General features: G+C 37.4%; 1 protein-coding gene across 1 annotated transcript in view; it reads right to left on the reverse strand.

Moving 5' to 3' along the window:
* Window positions 1-10,625: 10,625 nt before the first annotated feature.
* The window catches only part of LOC138707939 (E3 ubiquitin-protein ligase RNF220-like), a 505,330-nt gene continuing 498,202 nt past the window's right edge, over window positions 10,626-17,753 (reverse strand). Inside the window, exon 5 of the mRNA XM_069838006.1 lies at window positions 10,626-10,851. Within this exon, the coding sequence (XP_069694107.1) occupies window positions 10,835-10,851 (17 nt within the window). The 3' untranslated portion in view covers window positions 10,626-10,834. The remainder of the gene's footprint in view (window positions 10,852-17,753) is intronic.

Below are 17,753 nucleotides of genomic sequence, written 5' to 3' on the forward strand. Positions count from 1 at the left end.
GTTGTGTTTTACATACATAGGCTATCACTCTGTAAAAAAAAAGAATATCCCAAATCCGACTCTAAGCCTGTGTTTTTGGATCATACAAATATTTATTTCAATACTCATAATAGAAGCATATATAGTTTCTTTGCGGTCCTGAAAAATTTACTTCAATGGACTTGGAATGTAAGCCAATTCAGGTCTTCCGTTAGAAATTATTTTGCTGCAGAAACAACATTTCACCGGACATAAGAAAGCTGGTGTCGGCAAAAACCAGAAAAAGCACTTCTGAATTACGCGAGAAGTCAGGAATTTAAATTTTTTCTAGAACTGTGATAATGCTCATATAAGTAGTACATGATTATGTAACAGTTAATAACAGTAATTAGGCTAATTATAGGCCTCATTATGTAAAACTGCTGATGTTAAAGAGATGCTATGTTTATTATTTGTTATATCCTACTATTTTCTAATTATTTGCATTTATTAGAAAGGTATATGCTGCAAAACATGCTTTTATTTATGTTTTCTTGTATGAGCGTAACATATTATCTATTACCGAAGAGCAGTTTAATTCATCTTGCAGTGATAGGCCAATAGATTTCATTTTGCTCACCCCTTCCTTTTTTACCGCTACTACCTGCAGAATAGATTCATTGGAACCCGTGAGCGCTTGGTAGCACGTAGAGTCTATCACGTGCTCTGACCTTGACATCCCTGATGTATGCGAATGTGTGCACTCCTGTTTGTTTGTATGTTTGTTTTTTTTTTGTTGAGATGTTTGTAAGAGACGAGAATGGTTGTTGTGGTTTGTTTACGTTTAATGTTCAATACCCTTTCCTTTCAGTTCAGTGTAATCATCAACTGAGAATGGATGTCTACGCGGTCTACTACCAATGCGTCGGGGACGATGAGACCCATCGTCTCGAAGGCGCTGATCAAGTCCAGCAAACATTGTGTGGTGAGGGTGATTTCTGTTTTGAAACTGTTGTTGGTACATGTGGAGAGCTCTTCTTGCGTTTCCGCGAGCCTCCCCATAACACATTACCATGTCGGCTAACTCAGGAAATGTGTATTGAACATGAAACGTAAACAAACAACAAACATCAACAAACAAATAGGAGTGCACACATTCGCATACATTGACATACGCCCGCGCAAAAACATTTTCAACGGTAGCTTCGAAACGACGTGTCAAAAGACATAGGTTGTTTAACAAAACGGGTTCCTTATTGTTAGATCTATCACCCCTCAGAGTTTGTCGCAGAGGTTTTGAATCACCCAGTATATTTATGTACCGGTATAAACTATTTGACTTGTAGCTGGGATGATACTTTTTACACTCATGTAAACCAGTACCCTTCAATATAAAATAACATTTAGGCGAGGAAATAATGTTTGCTTTATTTGATTTGTTACATCCAAAAGGATAAACTTATTTGACAATCCATCAGATATACTACACATAATAAAACACTGTCCCTGAATGAGAGAGTATTTCGAGAATATACACTAATATTAAAGTGTGAGCAGAAAGAATTTAGGACGTCATAACTTAAATTTTCGGATTTAATATTATTATACTATGCGAACGCGTTGGCAGCGACTTAAAAATGTTCCATATATTCTTTTGATTTTAATAATGAAATACTGAGAAGTGGCTTCAAACACAAAATTGTTGCCTATAATTATACACATAATCATTACTGAAGCAAAGGAATTAAAAGAACCTCGTTGTTTGTGTGCAAATGCATTCGTCTCGTCATGACGATTACAATGTCATGCCAAATGAACGTCATAATGATAATTACGCACTCAAAAACAAAATCATTTGTGTTCAATTTAGAATGTGTCGTCAGTTAAAGCTATCTACTAATCAATTATCAATTAATTTAACCTATGCTTGACTGAAGAAACAAATTACTATTGAGTTACAAATTACGCGAATAAATTATGCGCTTCAAGTGTGCAGATATCATTCCAGAGATAACAGTTCTGATCGTGTGTGTGTGTGTGTGTGTGTGTGTGTGTATATCTTTTTTCCTACTATTCACAGTAACGCCCTGTTTCGATAACAATTCAATACTTTAACACATACAAGCCCTAAATACATAAGGGTATAAAATTATTTATTGTTTTCCCTGCCTAAAATTGAGGTTCCAGTGTACCTCTTTTGATCTCATCATGTAAATCGTATCTGTATGCAATTTCTTAAATCCGATTCAATTGTATGTTCAACTAAGTAAGCATTTCTTTTATCCTGGTTGAGTGTAAGACGTCATACGGCTTTAACTCTGCCAGGTTATATAAAGTCATTATTATTATTATTATTATTATTATTATTATTATTATTATTATTACTATTATTATAAAATTATGTATTTACCAAGTTCTTGAGCTTCGCATCCGTGTTAACAGATATTATTTTTTTTGTTAAGGCACTATTATTAGGCGTACAATACAGCTTCAGAGTTCTTCGGTATAACTTAAGCGTTGGAGAACGGGACTCGCGCTTCGAGAATGCGCTTGGACACGGATTCATATCCCGGTCGGACAGATTATACGGCTTTTTTTTTTAGATTCTTCCTGAAATTAAGGTGAATGTCAATGGTTTAATCAGAAAATATGAAAATACTGTGGTTTATCTTGTAATAATGCTACCTCGAAATCATCAAATCCACTGACGCTAGATAGCATAGTTTTTATAGCGTCGTTATATACTGTGTCCAATCAAGCAAGTATTGAAAGGGTTGTCTTCACTCATCTCTTTCTTACGGTTGGCTGAATTTGAACACTTGTACACAGGAAAATGAACCAATCTGGTTCTCTGTATACACGTGTTGTCAATTGCTGAATCGAGATAAGTTGCATAATACGCTATTCGGGAATGACAATGCTCTAAATGTATTATCGAAAAGCCAGCGTACATACAGAGGTGCCAACCTTTCAAGTGGGTTATCAGTAATCCTATAGCACCCCACCCCCCTTCTGACAAAGTCTGATGTAAAGCATATTTGTATTTAATAACACGTTACTTGTCAGATCTGCGAAAAAGAAAAAAAAGAATGCTTTGTTGCATGTTTTGCATCTAGCACCAGCTATTCTGCAAATTTCTTCTTGGAGCATACTTCTTCCTGTGATGTTATCTCATCTTCTGGATCAGAAGTCATCCCAGTGTTGATGAGTTTACTGTAGACCTGAATTCTGTCTGATATTTTTCCTTACAGCACTGAAGACCCTATCCGTAGAAGAGTCACTGTGAGGCACGTTTAGTTAGTACTTCAAACACAATGTTACTTAATGTTTTATATTTTACTTGCCTACTTTCATTATTGAAATCTGCAATTTTGGCCCTAATTCTATCTATTCTAGAGCCATTTATAATGCACTGAGCAAAACTATCGCACTGATAAACAGCAAATTCCTCTTCAACTCTTCATTAACCAAATTTGGGACTGTATGAATAAAAAATTCGAGATGAATATGAAACATTTTTTTCTCTGTGATATATTCACATTTTCTGTGCTGAAGAAATTCATCATGAATTGGAATTTGTTTTACACATTTTTCTCCCTTTTTGTAATAACTACATTTTCCGTGATATCTTTGCTTTTCCGTAATAATTTTCCCTTTCGCCGTACCTGTAATAAAGGAAGGAAATCAGCAATAATTTCGGCAAATCCGTAACAGTTCTCACCTCTGTTATAGTACAGCGTATGTATGAGAACACCATTTAATGGCATTAAGGTGTTGTGTATTGTAAATAATATTGAAAGTCTATATAATATTTTTAATATTCTATGTTGTGTTCAACTTATATCGACTGTAACTACCACATCGTCCTCGGTGGTCTAGTGGTTACTGTGCTGGCCGTTAGATCACAGGTTCGCAGGTACAAACCCGACTAAAGGCGATGGACTTGAAAGTACTACACTTTTCCCAGCTTTGCTTCCTCCAGGAAGAGGCAAGTAAAACAGTAGAGTCCATGGCACGTAGAAGAAGCCTGCTCCTGCAGGCTAAATTTATCGGCCACTTCGAAGCCATGTTCAATTTCGATAATGAATAACTTCTACAGTTAAAGGTGTCGTTAAAGAGACCAACATCACCACCGTATCTTTTTAGGCTAGCTACATATAATGAGCGAACCTTTGCACATTATCTTTTTTCGTAATTGTTTGGATTAGGCTCACAACCGATGAACAGATATTATGCCCAGACAGGTTTTTGGCAATGTAGCTCTCATGCAATCTGCAAACAGTTTCCAAACATCAAACTAATACCATTATGCATCTTTGAAAGCCTGAAAATCTCAACTAAACCACGTGAGAGAAGAAACTTGATATTTGTATTCACTACCGTAATTTCCCATAAATATTGTCCAGGCACCCAACTATGGTCCACAACGCATTATGTACTACTTAGTCCTCCAAGAGTTCGGTGTTTGCCATTTAAGGAGCCACTGTGATGGAATTATGTTCCCCATAGATGCTTCTAACTACCATTACACGTGGCAATGATATGGATGCTTAACAAGGTCAGTGTGCATCGTTATATTGAATGTATGAAGACACGAAATCGTTCAGTGTGTGATTGTCTGTTTTATTAAGCTCTCCTCCGTAGAACTGGTACATTATAGATATATGATTCTTTGTACAATTAAACCTGGCTGTATAGTGTTTATTTTCACTTAATAATTACACTGACAGAGGTTAAGGACTCTGCGTGAAAAAATTTTTAACCTCAAGCCTAGAAGTCAGTCCCCAACTATGCACCACAATTTTTCGTGGACCATAGTTGTATTTCATTTTGAAATATTTGTTTCAATAAAATGTGATCAATGTGATTATTTACTTCTGCAAATACGGTATATCAGTATATTCCAAAATATCATCATTTAACATTATAGTCAAGTAAACAAAGAAACAGGCTATTCCAGCATCAATGCTACTAGCACGAATGACGATCCGGTAAAACGAAAACTTCAGGGTAGAAGGCAAACAACCGTCCCTGTAAGTGACTATGAGAGCGATGAAATTGAATTGGATGCAGATTATGATCTTTCCGGCGTTCTCTCCATATTTACAAACAGTGAGTCAGATATGGGAAAGAAGACGAAATGTGTTAAATTAATGCTAAAGGCATGGTAGTTATTTATGAGGAGGAATTGTGGCCAGGGAAAGTTTTGGAAGTGAAGAACAATGGAGTTGTTGTTTCATCTATAGCAAGAAGCGGCAATTACTGAGGTGGCGAGAAATGGAAGACATTTTATTCTATAGAAAGTAAAACATAATAAAACAAATTGAAGACCCCAAATGCGTCTCGAAAAAGAGAGATCTATTTTAAATTTCAGAATTACAAGAGAAGTGGAGATTCAAAGGATCGAAATAAGCCTAATGAATGTAGTACTCAGTACGATAAATAAACATTATCAGTGAATTTATTTGCATAATATTCTGCTAAGAATGTGTTAGTTTATTTTGATACCGTTCTTTTTTCGTTAAAATTCACTCACCTGCAAAAAAACGGGCCAACTACATTTTCTTTAAAATTTTTGAAAATTGTAGGAATTTTTAAATAATTGTAGGTGTGCTGAGGTTCATTCAGTTATTCATTTATTTTGTGATACGTAACAATGTAATACTGAATACATAATAGCCAACTATGATCTGAAAAGAAGATTCGTTCTTCTTGTAATATTGTATCTAAACTTCTCGGACTCATTTCCAGCTAAGCTGAAGATGTCTACAGACTGCTAAACTCTTTTGAGGCAGTATTGGAATACTTCATTGTATACAAATGTCACTAAATCCTATCGATTCAGCAAAAGTGGTTGCATTGATAGAGGGTGGGAATAGTCAGCGTTATGTGGCTGCAGTTCTTGGGATTCCTCGATCGACCGTACAGCGAGTGTACCTCGCTTTAGAGAGACAGGAGGTTATTCCAGGAGACCCGGTTCAGGGAGAAAACGAGTAACTTTGACTCGTGACAACCATTTTATTGTCCTAAACACATTAAGAAATATCCATTCCACAGCTATTAAGACCAGAAGAGCCTTCCAGAAAATAAGACAAGTTAAAGTGAGTGAGAGAACTGTAAGAGGACGTCTGGATGAATGTGGGCTGATTCCAGAAGACCAGCTAAAGGCTCAGAATTGCTCCAGCAACATCATGTTGAACGATTACGTTTTGCTCACAATCATGCTAATTGGAACCTGGGGGAGTGGCGACGAGTGCTCTTCACAGATGAATTGAGATTTAGTTTACAGATGGACGTGAAAGAGTGTGGAGAAGAGAAGGAGAACATTTTTCTTCATGTACCTTCAGTTCACGTGTGAGTTTTCAAGGTGGATCAGTAATGGTATGGGGTGCATTTCGTATGAAGCTCACACAGAACTTGTTTTCATTAATGGAGGTGCTTTGACTGCTCCAAAATACATCGAAGAAGGTCTAATTTAACATGTGGTACCAAATACCACACTTATTGGTGGAAAGTTCCTGTTAATGCATGACAATGCTTGCCCTCATGCTACAAGAATCGTGGAAGAGTTCCTTCACGACGTCGGATACAATAGGATGACATGGCCAGCAACAAGTCCTGATATAAACCCTATTGAACATTGTTGGGAAATGCTAGGGAAGCGAGTTAGAAGTCGTCTAACTCCTCATAGCAACTTACAGCAGCTGCGAAATGTTCAAAGTAAAGAATGGAATAGAATCGACCAGACTGGCATCCAGAATCTGATCGAACGGTTGAATCGGCGAATGGTAACAGTCATACAGTAACGGGGAGGCAATATCCGCTATTAGTAACATCTGGGCGGCCACAAAATCAGTTGAACGTTTGGAAGAAAATTGATATAATTTGTAAGTTTTTACACCTTTTAATTATATCCATTGTTTGGCGTTGAAAATAATAGCGCAAATGATAATGAATAAGTTTTTTTTTTCTGGGAAGCAATGTTTTCTTCATTTCATAAGGGATTTTCTGATTCTCACCTCATAAAATATTGAGAAATTTTAGGTGGCCCGGTTTATTTTGCCGGTGAGTGCAGTTCATTATTGCAGAAAAATGACTTCCAGATTTCACTTCTTTATTGAGTGTTTATGTAATGTGTACTAATAAAAAGAATCCATGTGCTTTTCATTTATTTTTAATATTTCTGTGCTGGATTATGTTTCTACCCTTAAATTAGAAACTCAATGTATTGTTTTACGAATAATTACATCTCCAGCTATAGTCCATTCATGCTTTCAAGCATGAATATATGAGTGGACCATAGTTGGGCAACTCAGAATACAACTATGTACCAATGCTTATTATTTTTTAACACTTGTAACTAAATAATTTCAAACACATATGTCAATATTTATTTAATATAAACTTACAAGAGTCCGAAGCCAAAATTGTACTTAATCTGGATGAATAGTACTGAATATACAAAGAAAAATGTGACAAATGTGGACCATAGTTAGGGGAAACTACGGTACCCATTTTAAACTACAGACGGCATATTTTGGGGAAGAGTTACGACGGCAATGGAGGACTGCTGGGATAAAAATAGCAGAGTGAACAAAGAACGGAGAGAAAACCAGTTCCGCAATATCCTTTTACACACCTCATTCCAGACGATCTGCTGGAAAAAGAATACAGGTCCTCTTCGTAAAAAATATTATCCAATTGAACTACGGTTCGTCCAGTGCACAATGCTATTTCTATGGTTGTCTCAAACTATTCATAACTATATGTACATCCAATCCGCGTATAGTGACCCTCCTAAGCTTTAAAAGTGTTGTTTTATAAAAATATTTTGTATGCGAATATTAGACCCATGAGAAAGAACCGGTAATAGAATTCTGTTGCCGTAATATAAGTGACACAGAAACTAATATTTTCAGAAAATCGTTTTCAAGAAAATACAACAGATCTCTAAGTCAACAGATAACGGTACGTGAAATACCGCTAGGTTCAGCCCAAAGAGTGACTTCACCCCCTTTCAGTAACTTTTAGCGAAAGCAATGAGATCACAGGATGTGGAAGCTGGCCGTTCCGCTCATCCTTTCTACCTCATCATATAAGACTTAAAGACAAAACTCTGGTAAAAAAGTGAGGGTTTTATTTTCGAGTAAATAGAGTAAATAGAAGACAGATCTAGAAGTAACAAAATACTATTTGTGGTAGTATTTTATTCTGTTGAGCTGACAAGTACATGTGACGAAATTAGAATTGGGCGACAAATGGTCAACAAATTTTGCCTCTATTAGGAAAGGATACTATTTGGTGCCGTACACTTATGATACATGGAAAACCAGCTTTATTTCCCTTCAAGAGGAAGCCAGGATAATGATTTCATCGTCCTATAAAAACCATTAGACCCTACTTACGGCCGGGTTTAAACACGGGAAACTCGGATCCAACAGCTAGCAAAGTAATCACTAGGCCATCGGGACATAGAGTTAGTGTGGGAGTTTAAAAATGGCGCGTCAGCTACTTTGGCTATTTGCATCCTTATCTAAAATTCTTCAGAAACCATCGGGACATATATGATAATGACAGATGACATGTTTCCATAAAGGGTTTCGAATTACAAAGGAATTGACAAAGACGAGTTAGAAGAAACAACTATAAACTATTTCTGAGTAAGTAACGTCACAGTTCCTGTGATATTATTTTAAAGGCGAGTTTAACCTGGCTTATTTTTTCGAGGGCTGAACTCGAACGGATGTTCGCAGTTCGGCTTGATTTTGGGCCATTGTGAGCTCTATATATATGCGATGATTGTACAATCAGACAGGTGGTCTGGATGGCATTCGCGAATTCAATGCTGACAAGTGGATCATCCTGCCTCAGCAGTGATGGAACCAGTATTCTGTCCCATGATTATGGAGATATGGTTATTTGTACATGGACTATATTGATGTGACGTCATGTTTACCGCGTGCCAAAAGTACTATCAGGGAACACTCGCATTTTGTTTCTGCTGCAGTTGACGTTCTATTCATGATTCAAAACTAGACCTAATAGACCAGTGGTCGTCAGCGTTCGCTAAATGGGTAATGGGTAAGAAGTGTATCTGAATATGCACCGTCGTGCAGAAGGGAGAGTGAGGAAGCATATCCGCCAGCAGTCACGGATGCACGCTAGTCTTATCCGCGAGTAAGAAACGCTAGCTCGAGAATGCACTGTGCTGATGACCGCTGTCACAGGCTGTTTACAATGCATTCTTATTATAAGTGCATACTACGATGATCTTTCCTACAATTTAAATTATTTGATCATTTATTTTATTGATTTGTTTCTACTGGCAGAGTTAAGACCATAAGGCCTTTTGTCCCAATCAATCGGTAGAAAAATACATAGCAAATATAAATAGCATCACTACAGAAAACAGTGGAGGAATAATAATAATAATAATAATAATAATAATATAAATAAGGGCAAAATATAGATGTGTTTAGTTACATGTAATTCTAACAGTTAAACAATTATAATTTAGTGTTAAATAAGACAATGTGCATAGAAAGAATGATGAACATAGTGAAGGAAAATGAAAATGTAAAAAATGAAAATTATATTCTGCAAATGTTATAGTTGAAGCAAGAGACAAAAAGCAGTCTTTTTGATAATCGACTTTTGAAAGTACTAAACGTCTAACAAACCCTTTACACTATGCACACTAGAATACGCAATTCTGACTATTTACACTATCATAAAGGACGTAGGCTTACGCTGATCAAACATATTTTACATTATACAATATTTACAAAATAAGTAGGCAATAGTACAGTAGAGGAGGCAAGAACTGTCCTGTGACCTTATAATGTGTCGTGGCTATATCACCAATAGGTATGGAGGGGGAAGACAGGTTTTAGTCTGAGGTGAACTTCCTTATCAGTAGATTAGTACAGTAGATAATCTTAACCATCATGTAAAACACTCTGATAGCTTGCAAATCAATATTTCAGATATAACTCCCTGTAAAGTTGATTTGAATAATTTCGAGGGAAAAATTGTTCCGGAGCCGGGTATCGAACCCGGGACCTCTGGTTTAACGTCCAACGCTCTACCACTGAGCTACCCGGGAACTCTAACCGACACCGATCCAATTTTTCCCTCTATATCCACAGACCTCAAAGTGGGCTAACAACCGTCAAGCAACCAACTTCGAGTGCACACTAACTCTGTGTGACTTAAATTGTGGTTTTCTGTTAACGAACAGTGACGTGTATTATGCAAATCAAGATTTCAGGTATAACTCCCTGTAAAGTTGATTTGAATAATTTCGAGGGAAAAATTGTTCCGGAGCCGGGTATCGAACCCGGGACCTTTGGTTTAACGTACGTACACATCTAGTAAGAGAACAAGGATCCGCTTGGCTGTTGTAAGGACAGTGCATGTCTATATCAGACGTGCTCACGGCGGGCATACTACACTTTGGGTGCCCGGTGCACTAGGTGGGCGGGTCCTGGAAATTGTTGCAAATGTAAACAGACAGTGTCGCGCATTCAAGCGTAGCGTAACCAAGCAGTAACATCGCTGGCGGTTTATAAAATGGGTAGGTCTACTAATAGAGTATTCATTTATTTTTTCATTTATTTATTCATTCATTTACTTATTTATTACTCAGTTACTTATTTAGTTACCAGTATTTTTTTCTTTCTTTGTTTATTAGTTCCTTTCTTTATTGGTTTATTAATTTTTTTCATTTTTTGTCTTTCTATTTTATTTTTTGTTTCTTTGCTTCTTCCTTTCTTTTTATCTTTTTCCCTCCATTTATGTCATTAGTGTTTTCTTCCTTTCTTCCTGTCTTTATTTAATCTGGTAGAGATAAGGTCATCAGGCCTTCTCTTCGTCTCTACGAGGGGATTGCAACTACAACATCAAAAATACAATTGCGATTAAAATTAAATTTAATATTAAATTTACAGTTACAATAAAATCGAAATACTAAAACATTGCTTGCTAAATGAAAACTGGGCAATTTATTGTATAATTGAAGAAATAAGAAAGTATTAGTTGCAAAGTATAATCGGCACTTCATTAAAGTTATTCAAGATTCCCAATGATAGGAACGGTTTCTTTCTCTTCAAACTGGCGAATGTGTCAAATGCTTAATATGTGGGGACTCTGATATAGTAAAATATATAACGTTGACACACATTACAACACCATACACGCTCAAACATAAACACATAAAAAAGAGTGTTGCATCGCTTCTCTAAATATCGTTAGCATTCTCCCATATTGACTGTTTAAATTACGTGCAAACATCAGTCCCTTGAACTGTCTCTAAGCACAAACAAACCTGCACTGCACCCTACCTTTTGAAAACAATACAACATCATAACATAATGAGAATATCAGTTCAAGTCGTAACATTGGGAAGGAAGCATTACAGGCTTATTGTGATCACTATGTGAAAGTTACACACTTACTGCTATGGCAAGAAGACAAATTCCGACATTTGACCGTGTCACATTATGTCAGGAATGACTGTCATCGAAGGAAGTTGCACGTGAATAGACGCGATGTCGTACGGCCTTGGAATCATTACAGAAATGCAGGTACTGTTGAGGACTTGCCTCGCTCGGGTCGACCACGGGCTACATGCAATTGCAGCCGATGATCGTTATGTAAGAATTTTCACCCGGAGAAATCGCACGACCAACGCTACAGGTTTGAATAATGATTTCTTGCAGGTCAGGGCGCCGTGTATTTAACCAAACTATAAGCGATTATAAGCATGATACTGATCTCCATTCGAGGCTGATCTTCATTCGAGACGATCATGGAGAGCTCTGTTTCGTACACCTAGACATCATGGAGTACATTACAGATGGGAAATGAATCATGCTGAATGGACTGTTGAGAAGTGGCGCAAAGTGCTATTCACTGATGAAACTCGCATGTATCTTCTGCCTGACAATCGTCGGCAATGTGTTTGAAGGGAATCAAGAACTACACGTCTGAGACACGTTGCACAACGAGTAAAACAAGGCCATGGGTGGGCAACTCGTGCTCTCAAAGTGTCAACACAACCTCAGTGCAGGTAGAACGGACTCTGTACTAGCTGTCGTATCTGTACGCGGTTTTTGAAAGACGCAATTTCGCTTGCGTCTCCAGTGAGCGGCGGCTCGTTTTAAGTGAAACACAATTTAATCGCAAGATCATTTCTCTTTAGTCATGAATCGAAAGAGAATTTGTTTGTATTAAGAAGGGAGGTAAAGGTTGTATTATGTTCTATTACACTTTCTTACGCATTACATGTTATGTTGCAAATAAACACAAAAGTTTTAGTGAAGAAATACTGTCTAGATTTTCTTTGGAACAGCTAAAGGTAATAATGGAATATCAACAAGGTGAGACTGATATCAATATTATCGTTAGCACGTTGTGCGTGCGGGTTACAGAATTGCACGACATAAGATCGACTAGCTAAGAGCATTTATGGATAATTTTGAAATGTCGCAGTATCATGTAGAACACAGACAACTTCACTTTCTTTGACTATAAACTATCTTGAAGAGTGATAAGAAAATCTTATGAAATATAAGACCTTAATTCAAAATCTACAGCAGAATTCACTGGTAAGTTTGGAGAAACAGTGACAATTGACAAGGAATCGAGATTTTTCTGGAATTCTCTTGGCTTAAGGCCGATAGAAGATCCTGAAAGTTTATTGCTTAAATTGATAAATCTACAGAACAGCACGCCATTCAGATTCCAGCAAAATCAGAAATCGAATTGATCGTAATGCTGCCTAAGTCAGAATTTCCAAATACTCTCTTTTGCTTCCATATACAGGATATTTAAAAAATACGGGGCATAATTTCAGGTATGTACTTCCCACATGTAGACAATCAAAATAGTTCATTACAACATTTGTCCGGAAATGCCTTCACAACATTGAAATTCACCGGAACGTTTTTCTTTCCGCAGTTCGTTGCCGTCAAAGGAGACATTAAGAGGACACTCTGACAGTTCATTCCGAGGCGAAGGTTACATTCAGTGTTGTGTAGGCGTTAGACTGTGCGACATGTATTCAAATCAAGAGCTGGCAGAGATACACTTCATGTACGGCAAGGCGGACGGCAATGCTGCGCTGGCTCGTCATTTGTACCAGGAGAGGTACCCACAGCGACAATGTCCAGATCGGAAGACATTTGTACGTCTCCATTACCGTCTGTGCGAGTATGGAAAATTTAACTCTCCTGGTTTGGGAAGGGGACGACCAAGATCTACAACTCCAGAAGTACAGGAGGAGATTCTGGAGGCTGTGAACATGACTCCTTCTATCAGCACACGAAGGGTAGCGTTGCAAGTCAATGTTTCTCATACAACTGTCTGGAGACTGTTGAAAGAGTATCAATTGTATCCTTATCATTTGCAACGTGTACAGGCCCTGTCACCAGCAGATTACCCTGCACGAGTTAGGTTCTGTCAGTGGTTCTTGCAGCAGTGTGGTGTAAATCCGAACTTTCCTGCCTTAGTATTATTTACAGATGAAGCACAGTTCACACGAGATGGCATAACAAATTTCCACACGTGCAACTGTTCCATCTCATCACCAGGTGCGGTTCTCCCTCAACATGTGGGCCGGTAGCCTATCATTGGTGATCGAATATTTGGACCCCATATACTTGTAAACAGACTTACGGGGCAGGCGTACACAAACTTCCTGGAAAACACCATACCTCATGTTTTAGAAGACACTCCACTGATTAATCGTCAACACATTCACTTCTTGCATGATGGCGCTCCTGCACACTTCAGTCGTACGGCTCGCCGGTACTTGGATCGAAGGTTTCCTGATCGATGAATAGGTTGAGGTGGCCCAATTGCTTGGCCTCCACGCTCACCTGATCTGAACCCTCTCGATTTCTACTTGTGGGGCCATTTAAAATCATTGGTTTATTCGTCTCCGGTGCCTGATTTGGAATCCCTTCGGAATCGAATTGTGGCATGTTCTGAGGACATACGCAATACCCCTGGACTTTGGGATCGTGTTCGCAGGTCAATGAGACATCGATGTGAGGTCTGTATTCAAGCAGGAGGTGGACATTTTGAACATCTTCTGCAATGACAACGACCTGCGGAAAGCAAAACGTTCCGGTGAATTTCAATGTTGTGAAGGCCATAACTCGGAAATGAAGCATTTCCGGACACATGTTGTAAAGAACTATTTTGATTGTCTAAATGTGGGAAATACATACCTGAAATTATGCCCCGTATTTTTGAAACAGTATACTGCATGTGCTTGAGGCAGAGTTTAAATGCGAGAAAGAAGTGTAAAAGCTCTCAATGTACAGAAAGAGCTCAGAAGTAAGTTTATTTCATCTGCCGTGACATGAAAAAAATACTTCCTTGTATTTGTGATTGTTTGCGAATAGAGACTATTACCTTTCTGAAAACAGAGGAATACTCTTTAATATATAAAGACTTGTAAATTCTCCCGTTCTATGTTTCAAATAAGACATATAATAAGAAATATTAACAAATAGTGTAATAAATAAGTGTTGCAGCTATGTTTGTTGTATCTTGAAAAGGTTGCATTCAGTTTGTGTTTCCATTACTAAACTATTTTACAAAACTAGGGAATAATATAATCTTGTGTCCACACTTGTGGAGTAACGGTCAGCGCGTCTGGCTGCGAAACCAGGTGGCCCGGGTTCGAATCTCGGTTGGGGCAAGTTACCTGGTTGAGGTTTTTTCCGGGGTTTTTCCCAACCCAATACGAGGAAATGCTGCGTAACTTTCGGTGCTGGGCCCCGGACTCATTTCACCGGCATTATCACCTTCATATTATTCAGACGCTAAATAACCTAGATGTTGATACAGCGTCGTAAAATAACCCAATAAAATAAAAAAAATAATCTTATTATGTGTGTTATGTACAGTCTGTCTAAAATTACTATAATAATAGTACCATGCGTCATTCTGAGATTAAAATCATGGCGTAGATATCACGACCACCTGCATGAGCCGCCAGAGCGCACCATGGCAGTGAACTGCTTTTGCAGCGAAACTACAAATACCTTGTAACTGCTGCGGCTGGCTCCGTCTGTCTTTCTCTCTTTCAAGGTTTTTTTAGCACTTTGTGAGTACGAGTTGCCCATCCATTAACAAGACGGAGGCCCAGTGATGTTTAGGGGTGGCTTTGCATGGGGTCACCGCACGCCTCTCTTGGTCACTGAGGGCAACCTCAATGCTCTACACTACAGGAACGACATTCTCCGCGCTATAGTGTGACCGTATCGTTAACATTTCGGAGACGTCCTCTTCATGGACAACTCTCGCGTCCATCGTGCAGGCATTGTCAATGATGAATTTCGTGATCCACATATCGTCCGACTTGTTCCCCAGACATGAACCCTATTGAGCATGTCTGAGATAGTTTAAAACAAGCCGGTTTTGGACGTCCTGATCGATCACGGAATTGGCGAGATCTATGCAGAATAATTGTCATTGAAAAATGTGAAAATTTGGACCAACAGTGGCTTAATAAACTGATGGATGATATGCCAAGAAGGATCGAAGCATGTCTTAATGCAAGGGGACGAAATACTGAGTATTAAACTCATTGGACTGACTTGTTCAAGTTCACGGTGACAGAATAAACTTCTATTTTTGTTTACATTATGATCTGTTTCCCATTTAATGAACAATATGAGTTGCAGATGTGTTCCATTTTCACATGACAAGTGCATTGTACGTTTTAGTTTATAGATGGTGCAATTTTTTATGTGTGTATAATAATACTGATGAAGATGAGCGTATGCAACTAATAGAAAATTTAAAGCAATCCGTCGTCAATGAGGTAAGTTGTTTTAGGAAAGTAAATTATTGTTTCAGATATTTACATGCTTATTGCAAATCACATAAAACAAAACATATATAAAGAAATATATACAACAAAATGTAACAGCATTTCGTTGTGTAGATAATGAAAAGATATTGTAAAAACAACTCCCTGATTTGAAAAGACAAACTGAAATGAAGTAATTAAATATTATTGTCAAAACAAAACAAAATGCGTAAAGCAAAACGGTTTGTTGTTTAGATAATATAAATATGTTACAAATGCAACTGTCTAATTTTAAAAGACATAATATTGAAATAAAGTGATAAAATATTCTTTTTAATCCCAATAGGACAGTGGTTCTTAATCTTTTTTGAGTCACGGACCCCTTCGAAAATCTGGTGAAAGCTATGAACTCCTTCCTAGAAAAATGTAAAAAATTTGGAAAAAAAAAAAAATTAGAAACGCTTCTGCTTTTACGTTGAAATAATATAGTGAATAAACCTGTTACTTTTTGTGTGACTTACACGGACCTCCTGAAGCCCATCCAAGGACCTCCAAAGAGTCCATAGATCTCAGGTTAAGAATCTCTACACTTGAGATTTGCGATTGAGTGGCCGCCACTGAACTTCTCTTGCCTCATGGTAAGATCAACGCCCACTACTTGCCCACCTAGCCCAGGGCATGTCCCATTCCTGCCCGCCTGACCGCCTATGGCAGTCATGTCAAAGGAGCAAGCTCGCGCTTTAGAGCTCAGGAAAGCCTGGGCGCTTTACAGCGGAAAAGAAAGAGACAGACGAAAGAGGTAGTATATGCCGCTTGGTTGAGCTATATACAGGGATGGCCAGCACTGATTCAATAGATAAAGGGAAGAGAACTTAATGAAACTGTATCCATGTTAATTTTTAGATTTGTCTGAGAAGTCTAAGTGCATTATGAGAATGTAAGTTTTAATTTTAATGCTCTTTTTTCACAAGATTCTTTTTATTCAAAAGGAATTTTACTCAACTTTGTTATAGAAAAGTGAAATTTTCAGATATAAGTCTATTTATTTAGTAGCCTTACAGGTACTGAAACAATGTTTTCGTAAATGTAATATACTGTAAATACGTATTACTGAAGATAGTGTATTACAAATTTTGAAAGTATTCGCTTGGAAAATTAATGTTTGTATGGAAATAAATTAACAAAGCAACTACTGTTACATCATAAGCAAAAGATATGTGCGCATATGTTGTAAAAAATGTCAGCTCTATAGCTTCAGAAAATATCGAGAAAATAATTTAATATTCTAATGATAGGGAGTTGAGCATCAATATCACCTTAAAAGCATAATGCGATAAGAGTTTTGTTATGGAATATTAGTTACATTTATAACATATGCGGTACCTAGGTAACTTTTCTTTGTACTATAATATTGTTTTGATTAGTTCATTGATTACTAGGTAACTTTTCTTTGTACTATAATATTGTTTTGATTAGTTCATTGATTACTTTTATAAGGCTAAAGATACTATCAATATCAATTCCAACTTACCATGTCATACTCGATCTCTGTCTTTTTTTTTTTTTTGATGTCACTTTCTTTATGAATGATGTGTTTCATTCGCTTAGTATGGTATAGTTTTAGGTACTATGGAATTTATGTGAATATTCCTTCTTAACTCTTTATCATGTTATTAATGTTTAAAACACAATTGCAATATTAAGAAATTGGTGTAAATACTTTTGTTTTACAGACAATATAGACAATATCAAATAGAAAGAAGCCATGTAAAAATACCGACATAAAATTTCACGTTCCGTATGAAGTTTGTCCACCACTGTTTTCTTCCCAACAGGCTGCTTATTCCTCCTTCCATAAGTAGCGCTTGATGCCCGCGCACAACGTCAAGGTCAGAAAAATGCGCTTGCTTTGACACCACTGGACGACTATGGTCTATCTCTATACTGACGGACAGGTTAATGTTCTCTG

This window comes from Periplaneta americana, chromosome 10, assembly GCF_040183065.1.
Source record: "Periplaneta americana isolate PAMFEO1 chromosome 10, P.americana_PAMFEO1_priV1, whole genome shotgun sequence".
Taxonomy (NCBI): domain Eukaryota; kingdom Metazoa; phylum Arthropoda; class Insecta; order Blattodea; family Blattidae; genus Periplaneta; species Periplaneta americana.